Genomic DNA, 23,217 nt, shown 5'->3' with positions numbered 1-23,217 from the left:
GATTCTGCCCCCTTCTGAGGTGCATCCCAGAATCCTTTGTAACATCACAGGGCAGAAAGAACAGCGCAGCACCTTCTCAGTTCATGGGGGTGACTTTGGGCCTCCTCTGCTCCCACCAGCCGTAAGTCATCCTGGAGTTGTCTCAGCAAATGGGAGGAGCTGGGAAAGAGAGGTGGGCTTGGAGGGGCCAAATCTGAGGAATGCGCCAAGGAAACCGCGCTGAGAAAATCAGGATCATAAGAGGTCTGAGAGAAGCAGAGTAACGAGAGAGGAGAGCAAAGGCAACAGGAGCAAAAGAGAAAGAGACAAAGAGCACTGAAAAGTTAAAGCCCTTTAAAGCGAGCGCAGGGGGGGGGGGATAGACGTGGTTTGAAGCACAGGCAAGAAAAATGAGATGAACCGCAAAGAATTCATTTGAAGCATTGCCAACACACATTTAACGCCCATCAGCTCCCCCAGAGAATCCTGGGAAATGTAATTCTCCCCTCCCAGTGCCACAGTTCACAGCACCCTTGCAAACTACAGTTCCCAGGCTTCTTTGAGGAAAGCTGTGAACTTCAAATTTGTGTTTGAAGCATCTCCGGTGTTTGGGTGGGTTTTCCAAAAGAAGTCCATCAAGGCCGTCTCCAAGCTGAGGTGAGAAGGAGAGTGAGCAAGAAGCTTCAGGAATCCCTGGGCCAATGTGGGAGCGCAGGAGGGGCTCTTGCCTTCCGCCTGGCCGTCCGGGATGGAGGGGGCCCTCAGGTCAGCTGACCCAGCCTGAAGGGGCCATCTCAGGCAGCGGCGTTGCCACGAAAGGGGAGAATGAGAGAGGGAGAGTCCGTCCCCCAAGGGGCCAGGGATGGATCCCTCCTGGCCCTAACGCTGGTCACATGCCAGAGTGCATCTCCCCCTTCCTTGGAGCTGCTGAAGCAGAAGCTGGGTGGGCCCCCGCCAGAGATTTCTGCCTTGCAGGGGCCTGGACTAGGGGACCCCTTTCCCACTCTGCCGTTCTGTGATCCTTCTCCAGAGACGGCCGTGAACATCAGCTACTCCTGCAACATGCTCTACGACGACATGAAGGACATCTTCTTCATCCAGGGGGACACCTTTGAGGAAGTGCGCCATGAACTCAGGTAAAGGGCTTCTCCACCCTGTGGGAATGTTCAGGGAGGCAGGAGAGGATATATTCTTTATTAATATCCTTCCTAACTTGTGCTAGCAAGTTCCTTTCCTTGGCAGAGTTTCACATTCCCCTTTTAAACGCACAGTGGGTAGCTGGTTGCAGCTTGTTTAAGCCTCTTAATATTAGATTCCTGGTAAGTCCCCTTATATCCCTCTTAAAAGAATAAGCACGCCACCATCTTGTGTAAAATATATATAAGAAGTTTACTCACATTCAGTTCACAGTTGGATCCCTGCAGGCAGACTTAGTTACAAAGTATATACATGTGGATCTATCCCGTATGGGGATAGCTAGCTAAAAAGCTGCTCCAACAACGGAGGAAGTCAAAGAGAGAGAGAGCTGCGTGCCTTGTCCGTTTGTTACCTGGACAGGTACGGTCACGCCCACCTCTAGTCACATGCAAAGGAAGTATGTCCCATTAGGGAGGAAAAAGGAAGTTTTCTGCTGACAGGAATCCCTGGGCCTGCATGTCCACTCTAAGAAAACAAGGAATGTTGTACTTGACTGCTACTTATGTATCACATCTCACATGCCCTCCAGATCCAAGGCTGCGCCAAGGCTGCCGGGGGCTACTAGGCAAGAGGGCCCCTCTCTCCCCCCAGCATGCCCTGACTGCCAGCTGCTGGCAGCCGCAGGTGGGCAGAGCGCTGCTAAGCTCAGGCCCTGCTGGGGGGCTACTCCCAGGGAGGAGCAGAGATGGTCTGCTTGTCTACTAGTTAGGGGGTGGGAGTCTGGCTTTGCTTCTTGTTTGCATATTGCTGACGTTTTTCTTATTATTCCCTTATTTCATTTATTAAATTTATTGCTGTTTTGGAGAAACTCCCCTCTGGCTTCCGCAGTGCTTGTTATTGTGGGTCTCCTCTTAGGAAAGCGAGGAAGACGATGACGCAGGAGGCCGCCATGGATGACGATGAGATGGACCTCCAAGTCAAGAAGTCTGGCAACTGCAAGGTCTTGCCAGAGGAACAGCCCAACGGGGAATACGGCCTGGTCATTAATGGGCACAGCCTGGTAAGGAGGTGGCAAGGCGCTGTTGCAGGAATCTATGTAAGGGTTGAAAGGAGGGTTGGCCCCTCCAGCGGACATCGTACACACACACCCCACTACCAAAATCAACACAATCACTTCTGCAAATGGCCCCACAAATCACAGTTTTCCCTGTACATTACCAAATGCAACAATTCACTGATAAATGTATCTATGTACTGGCTCACTGGGGAAACTTCAGAAAACGCCATTCCAACGTTGTTCTGTTCAGGAAGGAAAAGGCTACCAAGGGGGTAGCTTGGGACATGAGGGAGGACAGCCCCCCCTCTGCCTGAGTGATAATCTCTGGCATCCTGACACCTGGGTCAGCGGCGGAGGAAGCCGCTCGGGCGCCTGGGGTGGCGCACTGCGGGGCCTCTAGAGTCTGCCTGCCTCCTCCTACTCAGTTGCCCTACAGCTGGCGGGGAGCGAGCGGGCGGACCATTGGGGCAGTGCCCAAGCCACTGCGTCTCTCCCAGGAAAGATGCATGATTCGGGCACGCTGCAGGCACCTGGAATTTTTTCACCCCCCTCAGTGTGACACCCGGGGCAGACCGCACCCCCCCTCCTTCCTCTGCCCCTGACCTGGGTGCCAGACAGGTAGCCATTCCAGAAACAATTACAAACCGAGGTGACGACAAAAGGGTGGGATAAACTTGGCTGGGAAACAGAGAAATGTAAATATCTCTTTTGTATCCCTTGATGGGTGTTTGGTGGGGTCAAGCCCTGATGCATCCATACCCTCGCAGTGTGTGATGTACTGAAGTTTACTCACATCAGTTCACAGTGGGATCCCTGAAGGCAGACTTAGTTACAGATACAGTGGTCCCTCGGGTTAAAAACTTAATTCGTTCTGGAGGTCTGTTCTTAACCTGAAACTGTTCTTAACCTGAAGCAGCACTTTAGCTAATGGGGCCTCCTGCTGCTGCCGCACAATTTCTGTTCTCATCCTGAAGCAAAGTTCTTAACCCGAGGTACTATTTCTGGGTTAGCTGAGTCTGTAACCTGAAGCGTCTTTAACCCAAGGTACCACTGTATGTACATGTGGGTCTATCCCATATGGGGATAATCCCAGAGTCCTCTGTCAGCTAAAAGACAAAAGGGCATTTCTAGCTAAAAAGCTGCTCCAGCGATGGAGGAAGTCAAAGAGGGAGAGTGCTGCGTGCCTTGTCCTTTTGTTACCTGGACAGGTAAGGTCATGCCCACCTCTAGTCACATGCAAAGGAAGTATGGCCCAGCCAGGAGGAAACAGGAAGTTTTTGACTGGCTGGACCAAACATTCCCCTGCATGTCTACTCTAGGAAAACGAGGAATGTTGTACTTGACTGCTACTTATGTATCACATCCCACATTGTTCCTGTCCCTGTGTGTGTCTCCCCTCGCAGGCCTATGCCCAGGAAGGGGAGCTGGAGCTGGAGTTGGTGCGCACGGCCTGCCTCTGCAAGGTGGTGATCTGCTGCCGGGTGACGCCTCTGCAGAAGGCGCAGGTGGTGGAGCTGGTGAAGAAGTACAAGAACGCCGTCACGCTGGCCATCGGGGATGGGGCCAACGACGTCAGCATGATCAAGGGTGAGGGCCCTGCAAGCCCATCAGAAGGCTGGGGGGGGACCTTTGTGAGAGGGGGGGCACCTGTGCCACTGAAGGCAGGATCCAGCCTCAGAGTCCCAGGGAGAAGCAGCTTCAGGACTTCGTCGGCTCATTGCGCTGCAGAAATCTCGTCAGCCTTTGGGCACATCCAGTGCTCTCATTAGTTAAATGTGCCTAATTGGCTGTCAAGCGAGATGCTGGGGTTTCTGAGCAGTGGGGGGAATAATGGGATTCTTCAACAGAGCTGCCTGGATTAAAAGGACCCCAGGTGCAAAACCAGGGTGGGGTGGGAAGGACACCCAGCCCCCCAGCCCCAAGAGAGGGGTGCCCCACAGCAACTTCCCAGGGACAATGAGCCCCACCTGGGACTGTCGCTAGAAGAGGAATCTGCTGGGGGGGGGCTCTATTGGATGAGGGAGGGGGTGGCCAGTGGGGTTGGGGCTGTGCTCTCTCTCTGGCCCTGATCCCGGAGATTTAAAAGAGGATTAGAGTTATCCAAGGAGGAGAGGAATATCGATGGCTCCTTCTCTGCCTTCCTGGCTGGAGGCAGCAATGACCCTGGAAACCCCAGGAGGGGAGGGGGCTCTTGGGCTCGGATCCTGCTAGCGGGTTTCCCATTTGAGGAATCTGCTTGGCCACTCTGAGAGCAGGAGGCCGGACCAGATGGGCCCCCACGGGCCTGATCCAGGGGCTCTTCTCTGGTTCTGCAAAGGTGGAGAAGTAGGCAGAGAGCCTTCCTTCGATGGGAAGAGAATCTCTACTTACTCTCTCAATCGTGTTTAATACGATAATGTCTTATTCTCTTGCTAATTATGCTCTTTCAAATGTGTGTCCTCGACCTTCCTTTGTAAGGCTTTGTTTTGAAATCTTTACCACACAATTTCAGTTCCCTGCTAACGACTCGTTTTGAATGTATATGGTGCAGCTGATTTTCTTCTGTAATGTTTTGTTTTGAAATGTGCTGTTTGATGTTTGAATGTAGGTCGTAAAGCGCCTTTAGGTTTTTTTCTTAAAAATTTAAAGAGGTATAGTAATGAAATGAGTCAAGAGTCATAGAATCATAGAATCATAGAATCATAGAGTTGGAAGAGACCACAAGGGCCATCGAGTCCAACCCCCTGCCAAGCAGGAAACACCATCAGAGCACTCCTGACATATGGTTGTCAAGCCTCTGCTTAAAGACCTCCAAAGTAGGAGACTCCACCACACTCCTTGGCAGCAAATTCCACTGTCGAACAGCTCTTACTGTCAGGAAGTTCTTCCTAATGTTTAGGTGGAATCTTCTTTCTTGTAGTTTGGATCCATTGCTCCGTGTCCGCTTCTCTGGAGCAGCAGAAAACAACCTTTCTCCCTCCTCTATGTGACATCCTTTTATATATTTGAACATGGCTATCATATCACCCCTTAACCTCCTCTTCTGCAGGCTAAACATGCCCAGCTCCCTTAGCCGTTCCTCATAAGGCATCGTTTCCAGGCCTTTGACCATTTTGGTTGCCCTCCTCTGGACACGTTCCAGTTTGTCAGTGTCCTTCTTGAATTGTGGTGCCCAGAACTGGACACAGTACTCCAGGTGTGGTCTGACCAGAGCAGAATACAGTGGCACTATTACTTCCCTTGATCTAGATGCTATACTCCTATTGATGCAGCCCAGAATTGCATTGGCTTTTTTAGCTGCCGCGTCACACTGTTGGCTCATGTCAAGTTTGTGGTCAACCAAGACTCCTAGATCCTTTTCACATGTACTGCTCTCAAGCCAGGTGTCACCCATCTTGTATTTGTGCCTCTCATTTTTTTTGCCCAAGTGCAATACTTTACATTTCTCCCTGTTAAAATTCATCTTGTTTATTTTTGCCCAGTTCTCTAATCTGTCAAGGTCGTTTTGAAGTGTGATCCTGTCCTCTGGGGTGTTAGCCACCCCTCCCAGTTTGGTGTCATCTGCAAATTTGATCAGGATGCCCTTGAGTCCATCATCCAAGTCGTTGATAGAGATGTTGAATAAGACCGGGCCCAAGACAGAACCCTGTGGCACCCCACTAGTCACTCTTCTCCAGGATGAAGAGGAACCATTGATGAGCACCCTTTGGGTTCGGTCAGTCAGCCAGTTACAAATCCACTGAGTGGTAGCATAGTCAAGACCGCATTTTACCAGCTTCTTTACAAGAATATCATGGGGCACCTTGTCAAATGCCTTGCTGAAATCAAGGTAGGCTACATCCACTGCGTTCCCTTCATCTACCAGGCTTGTAATTCTGTCAAAAAACGAGATCAGGTTAGTCTGACATGACTTATTTTTCAGAAATCCATGCTGACTTTTGGTGAGCACAGCATTCCTTTCCAGGTGCTCACAGACTGTTTGCTTAATGATCTGCTCCAGAATCTTCCCTGGTATTGATGTCAGACTGACTGGGCGGTAATTATTTGGGTCCTCTCTTTTCCCCTTTTTGAAAATAGGGACAACATTTGCCCTCCTCCAGTCTGCCGGGACTTCGCCTGTTCTCCAGGAATTCTCAAAGATGACTGCCAGTGGTTCTGAGATCACATCTGCCAGTTCTTTTAATACTCTTGGATGCAGTTCATCTGGCCCTGGAGACTTGAATACATCTATTTTGAATTGTGGCTCTATTTCCACTTTTCATGCTGCATGTGTCTTGTCCAAGTGCGTCCCAGTTGCATTTTAAATTTTACAGATAAACATCTAGTGCTCTGATGGTGTTTCCTGCTTGGCAGGGGGTTGGACTCGATGGCCCTTGTGGTCTCTTCCAACTCTATGATTCTATGATTCTATGATTCTATGATTCTAAACTAGCCAAATATTCTTGTACTATCTCCTTAGTTATTCTGGGCTGTGTTTCCTTTGCTGAATCATTTGCTCCAAATTCTTCAGGTCGGGCATTGTTTTCTTTATCGGAGAAGACTGAGGCAAAGAAGGCATTGAGTAGTTCAGCCCTTTCTGTGTCCCCTGTTTGCATTTCACCATCTTCTCCTCTGAGTGACCCCATTGTTTCTTTGTTCTTCCTTTTGCTACGAACATACCCATAAAAGCCTTTTTTGTTGCTTTTAACCTCTCTAGCAAGCCTGAGTTCATTCTGTGCTTTAGCTTTTCTGACTTTGTGTCTACACGTGCTGGCTATTTGTTTGAATTCCTCTTTGGTGGTTTCCCCCCTTTTCCATTTTTTGTACACATCCTTTTTTAATCTTAATTCAGTTAAAAGTTCTTTAGATAGCCACCCTGGCTTCTTTAGGCACCTTCCATGTTTCCTTCTCATTGGTATTGCCTGACGTTGTGCTTGTAGTATCTCCCTCTTAACAAACTCCCAGCCATCATGAACTCCCTTTCCTTTTAGTATTGTTGTCCATGGGATCTCACCCAGCACTTCCCTAAGTTTTATGAAGTCGGCTTTCTTAAAGTCAAGAAATTGAGTCCTAGTATGCTTGGCTGCTCCTTTCCGCTGTATAGTAAACTTCAGAAGAGCATGATCACTCGCGCCTAATGATCCTTCCACTTCTACCCCACTAACCAGGTCATCAACATTGGTTAGGACCAGATCTAAAATGGCTGTTCCTCTTGTTGCTTCTCCCACTTTCTGGACAATGAAGTTGTCTGCAAGGCCAGTGAGGAATCTGTTTGACCTTATGCTCTTGGCTGAGTTTGACGTCCAACAAATATCCGGGTAATTGAAGTCCCCCATTACTACTATCTCCCTTCCTTTTGCATGCTTGGCCATCTGTTCCAGGAAGGCATCATCTATGTCCTCCGTTTGGCTTGGGGATCTATAGTAAACTCCCACAATGAGGTCTCTGTTATTCTTCTCTCCCTTAATTTTGACCCAAATGCTCTCACTTTGGCTTTGAGGATCTAAATCTTGGATCTCTTCACAGGTATACACATCCCTGACATATAACGCCACTCCTCCTCCTTTCTTGTCTGGTCTGTTTCTCTGAAATAGATTGTATCCCCCCATTATTACATTCCAATCGTGGGACTTATCCCACCAGGTTTCAGTGATGCCTATTATGTCATATTTAGTTTGCTGTACCAAGAGCTCAAGCTCATCTTGTTTATTTCCCATGCTTTGCGCATTAGTGTACAGACATTGAAGACCATTAATCATTCCCCCGTGTCTCTTATTTAAGGATTTTTTCGTCCCACCACTAGGTCCGCGTGCTGTTTGCTCCATTTGGTCTATGACATTTGGATGATCATCTTCATTAATTGATAGACTCCTACCTTCAGGAGCACTGTCTCCCTCCCCCACATTAGTCAGTTTAAAGCCCTCCTGATGAGGTTTCTGAGATTTTTGGCAAAAACATTTCTCCCAACCGTTGTGAGGTGCAGCCCATCACTTGCCAGAAGTCCATCTTCAAGAAACTGCAGTCCGTGATCTAAGAATCCAAACCGTTCCTGTTTACACCATTTGCGAAGCCAGCTGTTCACTTCCACTATTTTCCCCTCTCTCCCTGGGCCACGTCGTTCAACTGGGAGGACAGATGAGATGACAATTTGTGCATTTAGTTGCTTCAATTTCCTGCCGAGAGCCTCGTAGTCTCTTTTGATCTTCTGGAGGCTATTGCTTGCAGTGTCATTGGTTCCCACATGAACCAAGAGGAAGGGGTATTTGTCAGTGGGTTTTATGATTCCTTGCAGTCGTTCAGTTACATCTTGGATCTTAGCCCCGGGGAGACAGCACACTTCCCGAGACATCTTGTCAGGCCCACAGATCACTGCTTCTGTTCCCCTCAGTAGGGAATCCCCTATCACCACTACACGCCTCCTCTTGGGTTTGGTCGGGGTTCTTCCGTGAGCTGTCCGTTCCAAGGTCGCCTGCACATTCCCTGAGGACTGACTTTGCTGCTCGTCTTCATATACCTGATCGACTGTAATGAGGGAGAGATCCTCAAATGGAGTCTGCTCTTCGTCTTCCATGCTAGGGAAGAGGACCTCAAAGCGATTGTGTATTTCTAAGCAATCAGAGTGAACCCTGGGCCTCCTACTTCTTTGAGTCACGTTTCTCCATATATCTGGCTCCTGTGTTGGTGAACTAGACTCCTTCTCAGGGGAGTCCCCTGTCTCCTCCTTGGTGGAGACGGTGTGCTCTGTTGCTTCCAAGAAGAGCTCCAGCTCTCTAATTCTTTGGAGCGTAGCTACACGTTCCTCCAGTTGCTGGACTTTGTCTTTTAAGAGAGCAATCAACATGCAATTGCTGCAGGTAAAGCTGCCTGCAACCTTTGGCAAGATGGCAAACATTGCGCAGGAATCGCAGGCGACTGCAGCTGTTCCCTCCCCTTCCATCTTGAGATCGTGTCGTTGGGGGTGGCTACAGAGGTCCTCCATCATAAAAAGCTTGAAGACAGGACAAATAACACAAAAAAACACCTAGATCTCCCCCAACAAACGTTTGAGACTAGCTCCCCTAAATCTAAAAGATGGATTTAACTGCGCACACCGCTAGGCGCGCGCCGCTGCCCTGCAAACTCTGATAAGCTCCTCCCACAGCTAATCCCCTGCCTCAACAGAAACCCTGCCCCCTCTGACCTTTACACAGGGAAAACAGCTAATCAGCCACAAAGAAACACACACACACAAGAAAACCCTTTTTGCTCCTTCTTCAACTGATGCCCTGCAAACTCTGATAAGCTCCTCCCACAGCTAATCCCCTGCCTCAACAGAAACCCTGCCCCCTCTGACCTTTACACAGGGAAAACAGCTAATCAGCCACCAAGAAACACACACACACAAGAAAACCCTTTTTGCTCCTTCTTCAATTGATGCCCTGCAAACTCTGATCAAAGTCGACCCTCCCCTCCCCCACTTTATTTGTAAGAAAGCAGATGGTGGGGGGAACCTGTGTAAGAGAGGTGGGCACAGGCAGGGGGCTGGCAGGGGGCACAGACTCATGCCAATTATTGCCCCCTTGGATGCCCCTGAGTGCCAGTTGCTGGAAGCACAAGGGGGGAGGCTGCTGCTGCTGTTTGTGGGCCCCTTTCCAGGGGGATTCCTGGTTGGCCCCGGGAGCAGCAGGGCGCTGGACCCCCCTTGGCCTGACGCGGCTGCTTCCGGGCTCCCTCTCCCTCTCTTCCAGCCGCCCACATTGGCGTTGGCATCAGCGGCCAGGAGGGGATGCAGGCCGTGCTGTCCAGCGACTTCTCCTTTGCGCAGTTCCGCTACTTGCAGCGGCTGCTGCTGGTCCATGGACGCTGGTCCTACATCCGCATGTGCAAATTCCTGGCCTACTTCTTCTACAAGAACTTCGCCTTCACGCTGGTCCACTTCTGGTACGGCTTCTTCTCCGGATTCTCCGCACAGGTGAGTTCCGTCAGCACACGGCGGTCGTTCTGGCAGGCCTCTGCTGCTCTCTGCTGACCGCCCCTTAGAACTGCCGGGAATTGCCAACGTTTCCTCTGACAGGAGCAAGCAAGAACTGAGAACCCCGGGACCTCTCCTGAGAGCGGAGCTACTCAGTTAATTTATGTCTTTTTTTAAAAAAATAATTATAACATTTATATATTGCTTGATTGCCATTAAAAAAAACACACCTCCAAGCAGTTTGTGCTCGACTGCCAGGCTTTGCTGGGTCTGTTCAGCCCCAAATACAGACTCTGAGCCTGCACAGAGCACCCCTTGGGATCTTCTGGAGCTGGGCAGTGCCTCGTTGGGCTCTGGGGGTGCTGGGCCCCACCTTCCCTGCCCCTCTTTCTGACTGCTGCCCTCCTTGCATGTTCGAAGGGGCTCCTTCCAGGTCTGGCCAGCTGGTCTTTCCTCTTCCTTTTGTTCTCTCCATCTTCTCTGAGATTTTCACTCCCTTGTTCATTTTTGCATTTCTCTTGTTGCCAGGGAGGGGCCTTTTGCAGGAGGGGACAGTTCAGGAAGGGCGGGGGAAGCTTCCTGCCAATAATAATAATAATAATAATAATAATAATTATTATTATTATTATTATTATTTAATAATTTTATTTATACCCCGCCCTCCCCAGCCAGAGCCGGGCTTAGGGTGGCTAACGCCAATAAAATCACAGTAAAAACGTAATAGGGGGGAGAGGGGGAAACCAATTTAAAATACAGGTTAAAATGCAATTTAAAATGCAGCCTCATTTTAAAAGTAGCTGATAAATCAAGATCATAAGAGGAGGGCAACATAAGGGTCAGACTGAGTCCAAACCAAAGTCCAGGCAGAACAGCTCTGTCTTGCAGGTCCTGCGGAAAGATGTCAAGTCGTGCAGGGTGCTAGTCTCTTGGGACAGAGTGTTCCACCAAGTCGGGGCCAGAACTGAAAAGGCCCTGGCCCTAGTTGAGACCAATCTAACCACCTTGCAACCTCCAAAATGTTGTCATAGCACTGTGGAGCTGGAAGGGACATCAAGGGTCATCTGTTCCAACCCCCTGCCATGCCGGGTGCTCACAACCATTCTTTGCGGGCGCCAAGGGCTCCAGAGCACCCCAGGGAATTGGAAAAGAGCTTTGTTCATGGGCAGCAGGTGGGGCGCAGGAGGGGTGCTCCTGCAGTCCTGGGGACCTGTGACACGAGAGGGCTCCTTCCCTTTCCAAAGGTCTCCTGCCAACTTGCAGCACCTTGCTTTAGCTGTGATCCCTTCACGGCACGGGGTCAGGCCAGACAGCCTTTGGGATCCCTTCCAGCTCTACAGTTCTATGATCCTTAATATTGTTGTGAATTGAGGGGCTCCACGCGCATGATGTCCTGAGGACCTCCCTGTTTTGGGGCTCCTCTATCTGTGGGGGTAGTGAGTCCGAGAGCAAGCTTGCCAAAGCAGTCCCAAACCAGTTTCTGTGGTTGCACGCGGCACCTCAAGACGCAACTCCAGGACTAAGGCTGATTTGTCACTGATTTGGTGCGTGGCGCACACTGACACCGACACCACCCCACCCCCAAAAAATTCACAACAATATTTTCACCTCTGTCCTGGCTGACAGAGGAGGCCATTTCCAGACACCCCCTCCCCAGTTCACTGCTGAGCGGAGATTTCCACCTGGTTCTCCCCACTGAAAGGGATGCGGGTGGTGCTGTGGTCAACCACAGAGCCTCTTGGGCTTGCCGATCAGAAGGTCGGTGGTTCGAATCCCTGCGACGGGGTGAGCTCCCATTGCTCGGTCCCTGCTTCTGCCAACCTAGCAGATCGAAAGCACATCAAAGTGCAAGTAGATAAATAGGTACCACTCTGGCGGGAAGGTAAACGCCGTTTCTGTGCGCTGCTCTGGTTCACCAGAAGCGGCTCAGTCATGCTGCCCACATGACCCAGAAGCTGTAAGCCGGCTCCCTCAGCCAGTAAAGCGAGATGAGCGCCACAACCCCAGAGTCGGCCACGACTGGACCTAACGGTCAGGGGTCCCTTTACCTTTTACCTCCCCTCTGAGATACTCCCCTTAGACCATGCCCTGTGGGCTCCTTATTTCTGCCCCTGTCTTTCGACCACAGATTCACACCCTTGGCTTCCCCGCAGCTGCCTGGGCCTTGTTCTCCTCTCTTGCTAGCCCTCCCTTGGGACACCCACACTCTTGCACCAGAGGCCACCCGACGCACCCTTGGGCCCAAGGGCCCTGGAACTGCGCCTCTGCTGCTGCTCTGCGTGGGGCTTTTCTCATTTCCTCCCTCTCTTGGTCTCTGCAGACGGTGTATGACGAATGGTTCATCACTCTTTACAACATGGTGTACACCTCCTTACCTGTCCTGGGAATGAGCCTCTTTGACCAGGTACGGCTCCTTGATTTGTTTCCTGCCCTCTTCATTCGATCAGGAGTTTGCCCCACAACTGGGAGCAGAGGGCTCTCTTTCTGGCCCCAGCCCTGCCCTCGGGGTGACTTGCCTCTCTCAGCCTGGGGGCTGCCCTGGGGTCTGGCTGCCCCTCCAACACACAGGCTCTCACCCTGTGTTTAGCACACACACAGTACAGGTAGACAGGCATGCGCAGGTGGGCAGGCATGCTCAGCCCAGGAGTGTGCGCTGGGTTCCTCCCTGTCGCAGGGCTGGGAGGGGAGGAAAGCATTTTCCAAATGGGGAGTATCCAGGGTTGGAAGCCTAGAGGTCCAGGCTAAGACCAGCGGGTGGAAGCAATTTTGGCTGAGGCTTCTTGGTGAAGGATGACAGGGGAAGGACCCCTTAGTGCGGGGCAGGGAAGGGAAGATCTCCTGAGGTGGGACAATGGGGGAAGCAAGAGATGCTCTCAGGCGAGAGTCAAGAGGGTCCTCCCATTTCTGTGTGATACAAGGCTTAAGACCCACCTTGCATTCTTCTTCTTGCTCTTTCTGGGGTTTTTGGGATTACAGTCATACCTCTACTTATGTATCCCTCTGGATACAGAATCTTTGGGTTACGGCCACAGCAAACCCGGAAGTGTATTCTTCTGGGTTTTGCTGTGTATGCATGCACAGAAGTGCTAAATCGTGCCGTATGCATGCGCAGAAGCGCACCTCTATTTATGTAATTTTCAGGGTGCAAACGGACCCTGGAACGAATTCAGTTTGTATCCAGAGGGTCCACTGTAGTCTGTTTTTTATTGTACTGTATTATGAGAAGCTTTAATAAAATCTTATACAGTGCTACCTCGGGATGCGAACTAGATCTGTTCTGGAGCCCCTTTCGCATCCCGAACAGAACGTAAGGCACAACAGCACACCTGCGCGTGCGCGTGACGTCATTTTTACTGTCTGCACATGCGTGAGCGGCGAAACCCAGAAGTAACACACTTAACCTGAAGCGTATTTATCCCGAGGTATGACTGTATATAAAACCAGAAACTTAAAAGAACCTTCCTAAGTGAAAGAGCAGGGGAGCAGGCTGTCACTTGGGAATAACTGGTGGGTCAGAGATGCTGATGTTGCATCTGGAATGGGGCTCTTCTATGGGGCAGGAGGCGATCTAGGTGGCCATCTCCAATCCACGTACAAAACAGCCCATCACAGCCTTGTGCAGATGGAGGGAAAGGGAAAAGATGTGGGTCTGTGTCACAATAGACCCCAAAGCATTGCAGGGTTGCATATTATTATGGTTTGTCAGGCCGGCCCAAGACACTTTGCCACCTGAGGCAAGCCCCACGCAGAGGGAAGAAGGGCTGAGAGAAGATCTATATCCGGAGCAAGGAGGGGGTGGGGATAAAGATCTGCGTCCGAATCTGCTTCTCCTGTTGGTCCTGCCGCCTGAGGCAGTTGCCTTATAGGTGGGCTGGCCCTGCGTGGCTTCAACTTACTTTTGGTTTGCCAGTTTGAGCTAAAGTCTTTGCATAAGTGGTGGGTGTCGAGGGCGGATACTGCAGGGTGGGCGAGGAGGGGTGGGCAGCCGCCTTATTTGCCATCTCAAAACACACCCCTCCACTTTCCACCCCCAGGACGTGGATGACCGGTGGAGCCTGCAATTCCCGCAGCTCTACATGCCTGGCCAGCAGAACCTCTACTTCAACAAGAAGGAGTTTGTCAAGTGCGTCCTCTACAGCGTCTACAGCTCCCTGGTCCTCTTCTTCGTCCCCTATGGGACCCTCTTTGACTCCCTGAGGAGCGACGGGAAGGCCATCGCCGACTACCAGTCCTTCGCACTCATGGCCCAGACCTGCCTGCTCATTGTGGTCTCCGTCCAGGTGAGGAGTCGCCTGCCACGGGCGGGGCTTGTGTGGGGCCCTGGGGCCTCTGCCAGGCCCGTGGGGAGAATGCAGGGCTTCCTGTCCTCAGCTGATGCAGCAAAATGACATATTGGGATGGGGAGTGTTATGTACTGAGTTGAATAGGATCCAAAAGGCAGCAGTCTGATTGGTCCTAGAACAATAGGGTCCAGGATGCAGCAGTCTGATTGGTCCACAGGAGCCACCCAATCCAGCTTCAGGTAGAAGGGAATCTGCAACCTGATTGGCCTACAGGTGAATCCCGGAATTAGCCAATCACAGGGGGCCCATTGTGTAAATAACGTATATAAAGCAGACATTCTGGGGGAACTTCCATTCCTCCTCACCACTATGAGCTGAATAAAGAGCATGAAATCCACTCTCGACTCCGAGGATATTTCAGGGAGTGTTAAAGTGGGCCAGAATTTATTCTGGTCTAATAATAATAATCATAATAATAATAATAATAATAATAATAATAATAATATATTTATACCCCGCCCATCTGGTTTGGTTTCCCCAGCCACTCTGGGCGGCTTCCGACAAAACACTAAAATACAATAACCTCTTAAACATTAAAAGCTTCCCTAAATAGGGCTGCCTTCAGATGTCTTCTAAAAGTCTGGTAGTTGTTTTTCTCTTTGACATCTGGTGGGAGGGTGTTCCACAGGGCAGGTGCCACCACCGAGAAGGCCCTCTGCTGGTTCCCTGTAACTTGGCTTCTCGCAGGGAGGGAATTGCCAGAAGGCCCTTGGCGCTGGACCTCGGGGGGGGGGGGGGAGGAGCTCACACCCTCAGCAACTTCCAAGTGGTCCATGGGGTGGCAGGAGATATGGGAGCGGGGTTAGGATTTTGCAAATGAATGGCCTTGCCTGGAGTGAGAGAAGCAAGGGTCAATGCCTGTCCCTATTTCTGGGAGGCTGGAGTTCCTTGGGGAGTTGAGGGTGGGATGAAGACCTCTTCAGCATAGCAGAGGGGAGAAGAGAGAGGGAGAGAAATGGGAAGACAGTCAAACAGAACACCTCTGTTTTGGAAGGTTTTGGCTCCCGAACGCCAAAAACCCAAGCAAATGCCCCGTTTTCTGAACATTTTTTGGAAGCCAAAAGTCTAACGCAGCTTTCTCTTGAATGCAAGAGGCTCTTGCAGCCAATTCATAATAATAATATAATAAATTTTATTTATACCCCGCCCTCCCCAGCCAAGACCGGGCTCAGGGCGGCTAACACCAGGTATAAAAACAATTGATTAAAATACAACTTAAGAATAGGGTTAAAACACAACATTAAAATGCAGCCACATTTCAGTAGAAACTCAAATCAAACACTTTTGGGGGATGAAAACGTCAAATCTTCACCAAGGCCAACTATCCAGACTGGTCCTACGTGGGCCAGAAAAAAGCCAGGGAAGTCCCCAAATAGGGGTTCCATCACAGAAGGAGAAAGGGAAAGAGGGAGAGGGGATTAGAAGCTGCGCCTTGGTAGTTGAACATTTCAGAAGCAGAACGGACTCCTGGAACGGATTACGTTCAACAACCAAGGTTTGCCTGTACAGTGACTCCCCTGGGAAGAAAAGCTGCGGCGCTGGGGACTTTTCAGTTTAGAGAAAAGGCAGGGAAGAGGGGGCACGATGGAGGTTTACAAAATGATGCCGGGCGTGGAGGGAAGGGGCGGAGTTTTCCTCCCTCCCTCTCTCTCTAGAACTGTCTGGGCATCCAGTGAAGCTGAATGTGGGAAGAAGACCCAGGCCAGAGAAAAGAAAGGACTTCTTCACACGGCACATAGTTAAACTTTGGAACTCCCATGCCACTGGGTGTTGTGACGGATTTAAAAGAGGATTGGACAGATTCATAGAGGAGGAGAGGGCTTTTGAGGGCTCCTAGCCAAGAGGCAGCGAGGCTTCTGAATGCCCGTTTCCGGCAGAAAAGGAGAGGTCCGCTTGCCAGTCTCCCCTGTAGGGCATCTGAGAGAAGTGGCGTCTGGAGGGGCCCCTGGCCTGATCGCGGGTTCTCCTGCTGTCCTCCTCCTCTCACGCTCTCCCTGGCCTCCCTCTCGCAGATGGGCCTGGACACTGCCTACTGGACGGCCGTCAACCAGCTCTTCATCTGGGGCAGCCTGGCCATGTACTTTGCCATCACCTTCACCATGTACAGCGACGGCACCTACCTCATCTTCACCGGCTCCTTCCCCTTCGTCGGTGGGTATCGGGGGGGGTCGGCAGGCAGCCCCCTTTCTGGCTCGTGGGCATTGGAGCCACCTTCTTCCAGGGACGAGGGCAGGGGGGAGCCAGCCCACATTGAATCCGGGCGTCAGCTCCACAGAACGGTCCTTGGGCATGCCAAGGAGCCCTGAGGAAATGCAGCTGGGGGAACAGGATGCCAAGGGCTGCAATGAGGGGCAAAGGGTGGCGGGCACCTGCACTGCACGGGACCCATTTCTGACTCTGCAGTTTTGTGGTTCTATGATGATGCTCCTTGGGCAATGGTGTCCTTCAGAGGTGAAGGGGCGGAAAGGCAGGAGTGGAATCACAGAATAATGGAACTGTAGAGCCGAAAGGGACCCCCAGGGGTCATCCAGCTCAACACCTTGCTATGCAGGAATCACAGGCAGGAAGGGCCTCCGGAGCAACAGGACCCTGGAGGCTCCTCGTTCCCCCTAGCCCCTGCATAATAATAATAATAATAATAAAATTTTATTTATATCCCGCCCTCCCCAGCTGAAGCCGGGCTCAGAGCGGCTAACAACAATAAAAATAACAGCACTCTAAAATCAATTCATTATAAAATCAGTTCAAATCAAATTCATGGCAACCATTGGGCTAGAGTTCTTGTGAGGATTACAGGAGGGGGGTCAGACTGTGCCCTGGCCAAAGGCCTGGTGGAACAGCTCCGTCTTGCAGGCCCTGCGGAAAGATGTCAAGTCCCACACGGCCCTAGTCTCTTGGGACAGAGCGTTCCACCAGATCGTGGCCACGGCCGAAAAAGCCCTGGGTCTGGTTTGAGGCCAGCCTAACCTCCCTGTGGCCTGGGATCTCCAAGTTGTTTTTGTCTGAAGACCGTAATGTCCTCCGTGGGGCATACCAGGAGAGGCGGTCCCGTAGGTACGAGGGTCCTAGGCCATATAGGGCTTTAAAGGTTAAAACCTGGTCCTGTCCTCCACCTGGAGCCAGTGCAGTTGGCATAGCACTGGGTGAATGTGATCCCACGGCGAGGACCCCGTAAGGAGCCTCGCTGCGGCATTCTGCACCCGCTGGTGTTTCTGGGCCAGTCTCAAGGGCAGCCCCACATAGAGTCCCATGTCCTGAAAGCGACCCTCAACTTGGGAATCAGTTTCTCCGCCAATCGCTGACCCCCAGGACCTCCAGCCCTGCTTGTTCTGTCCACTGTGTCCCAGCAGCAGTCTCAGGCGGCTGCATCGCCTGCCCGCTTCTTCTTCTCCCTGCCAGGCTCGGCTCGGAACACCCTGAACCAGCCCAACGTCTGGCTGTCCATCTTCCTCTGCGTCACCCTCTGCGTCCTCCCCGTCGTCGGCTTCCGCTTCCTGAAGGTGCAGCTCAAGCCCACCATCAGCGACCAGGTAAGGCCCCCTCCTCCCGGCAAGGAGAGGCCACAGGTGCTTCTGGGGGGGGGCTGCTTGCCTCTAAGTGGTGGGGCGGGGGGGGCACAAGGCGCTGCCCCTCACTCGGCCTCTGCCTGCTTCTGCGATGCTTCCTGCCATCCCCGGCCATCTGTGGCTGAGAGGCGAGTGCGGATTATGGACATGGATTAAGAGGAACTGGGGCAGGAGGAGAGGGCTATTTTTAGAAAGAAGCGGGGGGGGGGAGGCGCTGCAGCTCAGGGACTGTGCACCCCCCGCCCACTCCTCCTGTGGGCTGTGGCCGGCTGAAGCCCCCACCGCCCTGCTGAGAAAGAAATCTGAAATCTCTAGTCAGGGTGCAGCTGAGAGCATGTCACTGCTGACTTTCTTCATTTTATTTCTATATTGTTTTATTTTGGGGGGTGGGGTCTCAAAATGGTTTAAACATTAAAACACCAAATAAAACATTATGGAAGCAGATGAAATACAAAATATACATTCGAAGCAACATAACAAACAAAAATAGTAAAATGTTAACTTAAAGATTTCCAAATAAGACATTCCAAATAAGAAAGCCGGGTACAGGATTCACATTTAATGCAGCAAAGCTGGCCAAGGAAAAAATATTAAGATTGAAAAATGCTATTTTGAATATTTCAGACCCAAACCAACCAAGCCAGAGCCGCCTTAAGACCCCGGAAGGCTCCCTTGAGAGCCTCATCTGCCAGAGCAGCCATGCAACTCTGCTGCCCCCTGCTGCTTCCTCTCAGCCTGCCAGCCCCAAAGTCTGGTGCCCTGGGGGGCGCAGAGGGGAGCCTGCCCTGGTCTCCATGGCTGCATCTTGGCCCTGCAGGGACCCCTGTCCCTCCCCACTCAGCCCCCAGTTCAGCCTCCATGTTTTGCTGCAATTTTGAGTTACGGAAACTGCCTCTCCTGGCAGTTGGAAACAGAACATTTCTATTTCTTGTTACAATATTCCTGTTTTAAGCACGGGAATACTGTAGCTGAAAGCCCAGATTGTCTTCCCCTTTTGCTCCCAGGTTTGTATGGATTCCCTGGGCATCTTTTCTTTAAAAGGGTGAGAACAAGGGAGTCTCCCGAGCAGGGCAGGCTGCAAATCCTTGCCCCCCCCCCGGGGGGTGTTGTGTTCTGCAGGGAGGCACAGGGCGCTCCAAGGCAGGACGGGGGGGGGGGGCTCCTCACCTGCGTAAGTATACGCAGCATCCACACAACATCGCTGACATCAAAATCTGTAGGGAAATCTGGGCCAGGGGGAAAGCCTGTTGCCAGTGACCCATTGGTGCCCTGCGGTCAACTCCAGGAAGCTGTGGTTGCTTCGACACCCACATTAAAATCTTTCTGGGTGCTGGGCCCCTCAAAGTCAAGGGGCAAAGTTGTTGCAGGCACCCACAATCTTGGCTGTGAGATGGAGGTGGCACCTGTGCGCTGGTGATACCTGAAGGGCCTTTGGCAATCCTCCTTGTTGCTTTCTTGAATTTCTGTCCTCTCCAGGCCGCCCCATCCCCTGCTGGCACTCCTGGCAGATAGAAATGAGAGGCTGCGGCCGCTTAATCTGCCACAACTTTTCTGAGGCTTAGGGGAGAAAATAATAATAATAATTTAAAAAATAAATAAATTTATTTATACCCTGCCCTCCCTGGCCAGAGCCGGGCTCAAGGCGGCTAACACCAATAAAATCACAGTAAAAAAAAATAGGGGGAAAGGGGGGGCAATTTAAAATACAGTTTAGAAAGAGGTCCCTAGAACTATAGAGTTGGAAGGGAACCCCAGAGATCCTCTAGCCCAACCCTAAAGCATCCCTGACAGACGGCCTCTGCTTCAAAGCCTCCAAGAAGGAGAGGCTGCCGCCTCCTGAGGGAGCCCCACAACTCCCCTGCCCTTCCTCCTCCCTCCGCGCAGCTTTTCCTCTCTCCTCCTTCCGCCCGCAGGTCTTGCACATGGTGAAGCAGCTTCAGAAGGGGCAGCTGCCTCCGTCCCCCAAGCGGCGCCTGCAGCGCAAGGCCTCCCGCCGCTCCGGCTACGCCTTCTCCCACCAGTACGGCTTTGGGGCCCTCATCACCTCGGGGAGGAACATGCGCCCCTTTGGCGTCACCAGGTCCTTCTCCCCCAACAGCGAGAAGTACAGGCAGAAGTGAGGCGCAAGGGGGGGCGAGGGGGCTCCGTGTACCAGGGACAGGCAGAGCTGGCAGGACAGCCTGGGCAAAGGGGGCCCTCTTTTTCTGTGGGCCCCGGGCCCCCAGGGGCCAGACTGTTTGGTCCTGGGGAGCAAGAGAGGAGATGGGGCACCACGTGAGGAGGAGGAAGGGGGTCCCCAGGGGAGAGAAGGAAGAGGGGACCCCCGTGGCCCCTGCACCACAGCCCTTTCCAGAAGAGAGGCCGGTCCCTTCTCCTCTCCATGGACCCCTGAAGCTCTTCCAGAAGTGGAGGGCCCAATCCACCCGGAACCACGTAACAGGAGACAACAGTTGCGGAGAGGCCATGGGTGCCGTTTCCAGTGTGGCGACCGGCTGCTCAATGTGGCAGGATGAGGCCTCAGCCCCAGAGGATTCCCAGACGCTGTCCTGGAAGCAGGAAGTGTGGATTTGGCAAAGCCTGGAGGGGTCCTGCCGGGACACCCCCAGAGACTTGAGAGCCCCTTCGGCTGGGAGCCTGGATACAGTTTGGGGCGGAGAGTGCCGTCCCACGTGGCTGGGGGCTGGGTGGGCTTGTGTGGTCATGATGCACTTCCTTGGTTCCAAGGATGGCATGGGGAGTGGCACGGCTGGGGCCCCTCGGTGCTGGCAGTGGGCGACGTCTGCCCCCCATGGGTCTCGGCTATTCTTCCCAAAGCACCTTATGGGGGGGGGAGTGATGCTGCCAGCCCAGGTCAACTTCTCCCACCCCCTAACTTTGGGACTTTGCGGCTGCCCGTGGCAGGAAGGCCCCTGGCCACTGGTGGCCCTTGCCCCATGGCAAAGCGGGGCTTATCCTGGGGTGGGTGGCTGATGCTCAGGGAAGAGCGGAACCAGCCCTGTCCCGGGTGGGTCCCTCTCAGGGCTCCAGATTATTGGGGGGGGGAGGCCACATTTGCACTGCTCTGGGTGGGAGGGAAATATAGGTGAGGCCGTGGGGCGCCCCACGGACTTTGGTCTTCCGTTTCTACAACCCTTTGTAATAAAACAGCAAATGAAAATGCTCTGCGTCTCCCTGTGGTCTTTCAGTGAACGGGGCTCATCGGTCGAGGTGGAGGGGGCAGTAGGGGGCTCTTTGGGGGGGGACCCCAGGAGACTCAACAAAGGGGGTTTTCCCCCTGGCCAGACCCACAGGGCTTTTGGGGCTTGGTCTGTTCATTCCAAGATTGGCTGAGCCAGCCAGCCTGCAGCATTTGGGCTGGGGTGTGTGTTTTCCATTACGATGGGGCTGGGGGAGAATGAATGGAGGCGCCTCACTGCCTCAAGCCATCTTTCCCCTTTGGATTGTTCAGAGGGGGGAAGAGCAAGGGGCATGGAGACCTCTGGAAGATGCCCCCATCCCCTTGGGAGAGAGAGAAAACGTGGGGAGGGCTTGCAAGCTTCCCCAAACGACCCAGAGGCAGCGCTGCCCAATGGTCACAGCAGCATTCCGCCTCCAGTCTGCTCCTCTTCTTTTGACGCAGTCCAGCCTGGTCAATGCACCAATCCAGACCCTCCACCAGTTTAGGGAAATTGGGGGTGGGGGTGGAGGGGTGTCTGGATTTTTCCCTAATCCAAAGAGAAGACCCCACTGCAACTCCTGGCCCTCTGCACGTGCTCAGAGGCCCTTTGGCCCTTCTCACCCTGGCATATGCCCCTCCCAGCTGATCCCCAAGCAAAATCAAGCTAAATTTTGTCCATGGCTGCAGATAGCGGAAGTGAGCTTTGTTCAATGGAATGACCTCTCACTGACATCACAGGTAAGTCAGAATAAATAAGATATAATACGATGGTCAGCGCCTGGTCCGACAACTCCATATTGTATTCAATCACTAATTGCAGGCTGAATTTACTTTTCCACGGAGCTTCCAGCTGCCGACCTGCAAGGAGGCTCTTTGGCAACTCTTTCGTTTTGCCAGTTCAAGAAGAGCAGGCAAAAAAACAGTAAAAAGAGGAGAAACCACCAACATGGTAGTCAGAAATGGAGGAAACAATGTGTTCTGGAAATTATTATGAGTTGTATCCAACTACATCCTACTCAGAGAAGGAAGGAATTGTCACGGGGGAGCTGACGGCAAACACCCTCTGGGAAGAGCAGAAGGAAACAAGGCCCTCCGCTCAGATTCATGAAATGGACTCCCTCCTCATGAGCTGGGGCTCAGAATGTGTGCCCTCCCCGACTATTTTCTAGGTCTCAGACCCCTCCCTCTGCCCACGGCAAGGCACCAGGCACATTCCTTGGGGTTTCCTGTTCTGTTCTGTGGAGTAATCCCCTTGTTCTAGGGCTGGATCTACACACGGGGGGGGGGGGGGGAAACGCTATAAATAAGTCAGAAATTAAATCATTATTTTTAAAAAGCCCTATGTATAAATGCTAAAGAAATGTCTTGTGCTCTCTGGCGCCGTCTGGTGTTGCATGTTTATAACACATACAAATTGTGATCGGCTAATCACTATTTTTTTCCATTTGGGGGGGAGATAAACAAAGGCTTTGCGGAGGGGGGGCAACAGGGATACCCCCCCTTATTCAACCCCCCTGTCCCCGAGGCCCTTACATCTCTAATCTGGTTCTCACCTTCCTGCCCCCAAAACGGATGTGGCCCAGTTTGCCCCCTGCAGAGTCCCACGGAGACATCGCCCACATTACTGTCCCCATGCCAGCTGCCACTTGATGCAGGATGGGCCTTTGTTGTCGGGGTCCGGATGGGGTGGAGTTTGGCCCCCGTCTTCTCTCTCGGCTGCTCTTTGCAGCATTCCAGGCTGACCAGAGGAAAGGGAGGGAACTGCTGCGTGTGATGGTGGGTGGAGGTCGTGGGAGAACTCAGTTTCTGGAGCCCAGAGTTCAAGGAGGACGTTGGTGAATTGGAAAAGGCTCCCCAGAGACGGACAAAGAGGCAGGAAGGGATCAAATCCTGTAATAAGAGGCTGAAGAACTGGATATATTTAGCTGAGAGAAAATGTTGTTTTCAGGCCAAGCAAATAGGCTGCTGACTGTTTTGCAAAACATTCTTGGAACAGGGCTATGGCTGTTCTCTTCCTCTTCAGAAACCATTACTGATCAAGGTTAGTTCAGTAATCAATGGTTTTGAACTGT

At 52.2% G+C, this 23,217-nt stretch overlaps 1 protein-coding gene across 5 annotated transcripts in view; it reads left to right on the top strand.

Moving 5' to 3' along the window:
* LOC309542850 (phospholipid-transporting ATPase ID-like) overlaps positions 1 to 21,148 on the top strand; it is a 78,886-nt gene extending 57,738 nt beyond the window's left edge. For all 5 annotated transcript variants that reach the window (XM_082241804.1, XM_082241803.1, XM_082241801.1 and 2 more), the window contains exons 20-28: positions 1,010 to 1,115; positions 2,032 to 2,176; positions 3,577 to 3,760; positions 9,859 to 10,082; positions 12,400 to 12,483; positions 14,114 to 14,359; positions 16,435 to 16,573; positions 17,822 to 17,952; positions 19,902 to 21,148. In XM_082241804.1, the coding sequence (XP_082097930.1) occupies positions 1,010 to 1,115; positions 2,032 to 2,176; positions 3,577 to 3,760; positions 9,859 to 10,082; positions 12,400 to 12,483; positions 14,114 to 14,359; positions 16,435 to 16,573; positions 17,822 to 17,952; positions 19,902 to 20,108 (1,466 nt within the window). In that variant the 3' untranslated portion in view covers positions 20,109 to 21,148. The remainder of the gene's footprint in view (positions 1 to 1,009; positions 1,116 to 2,031; positions 2,177 to 3,576; positions 3,761 to 9,858; positions 10,083 to 12,399; positions 12,484 to 14,113; positions 14,360 to 16,434; positions 16,574 to 17,821; positions 17,953 to 19,901) is intronic.
* The last annotated feature ends 2,069 nt before the right edge of the window (positions 21,149 to 23,217 follow it).

This window comes from Podarcis vaucheri (genome assembly GCF_965113315.1).
Source record: "Podarcis vaucheri genome assembly, chromosome: 11".
NCBI lineage: Eukaryota > Metazoa > Chordata > Lepidosauria > Squamata > Lacertidae > Podarcis > Podarcis vaucheri.
This window is presented reverse-complemented; position numbering and strand designations above follow the sequence as displayed.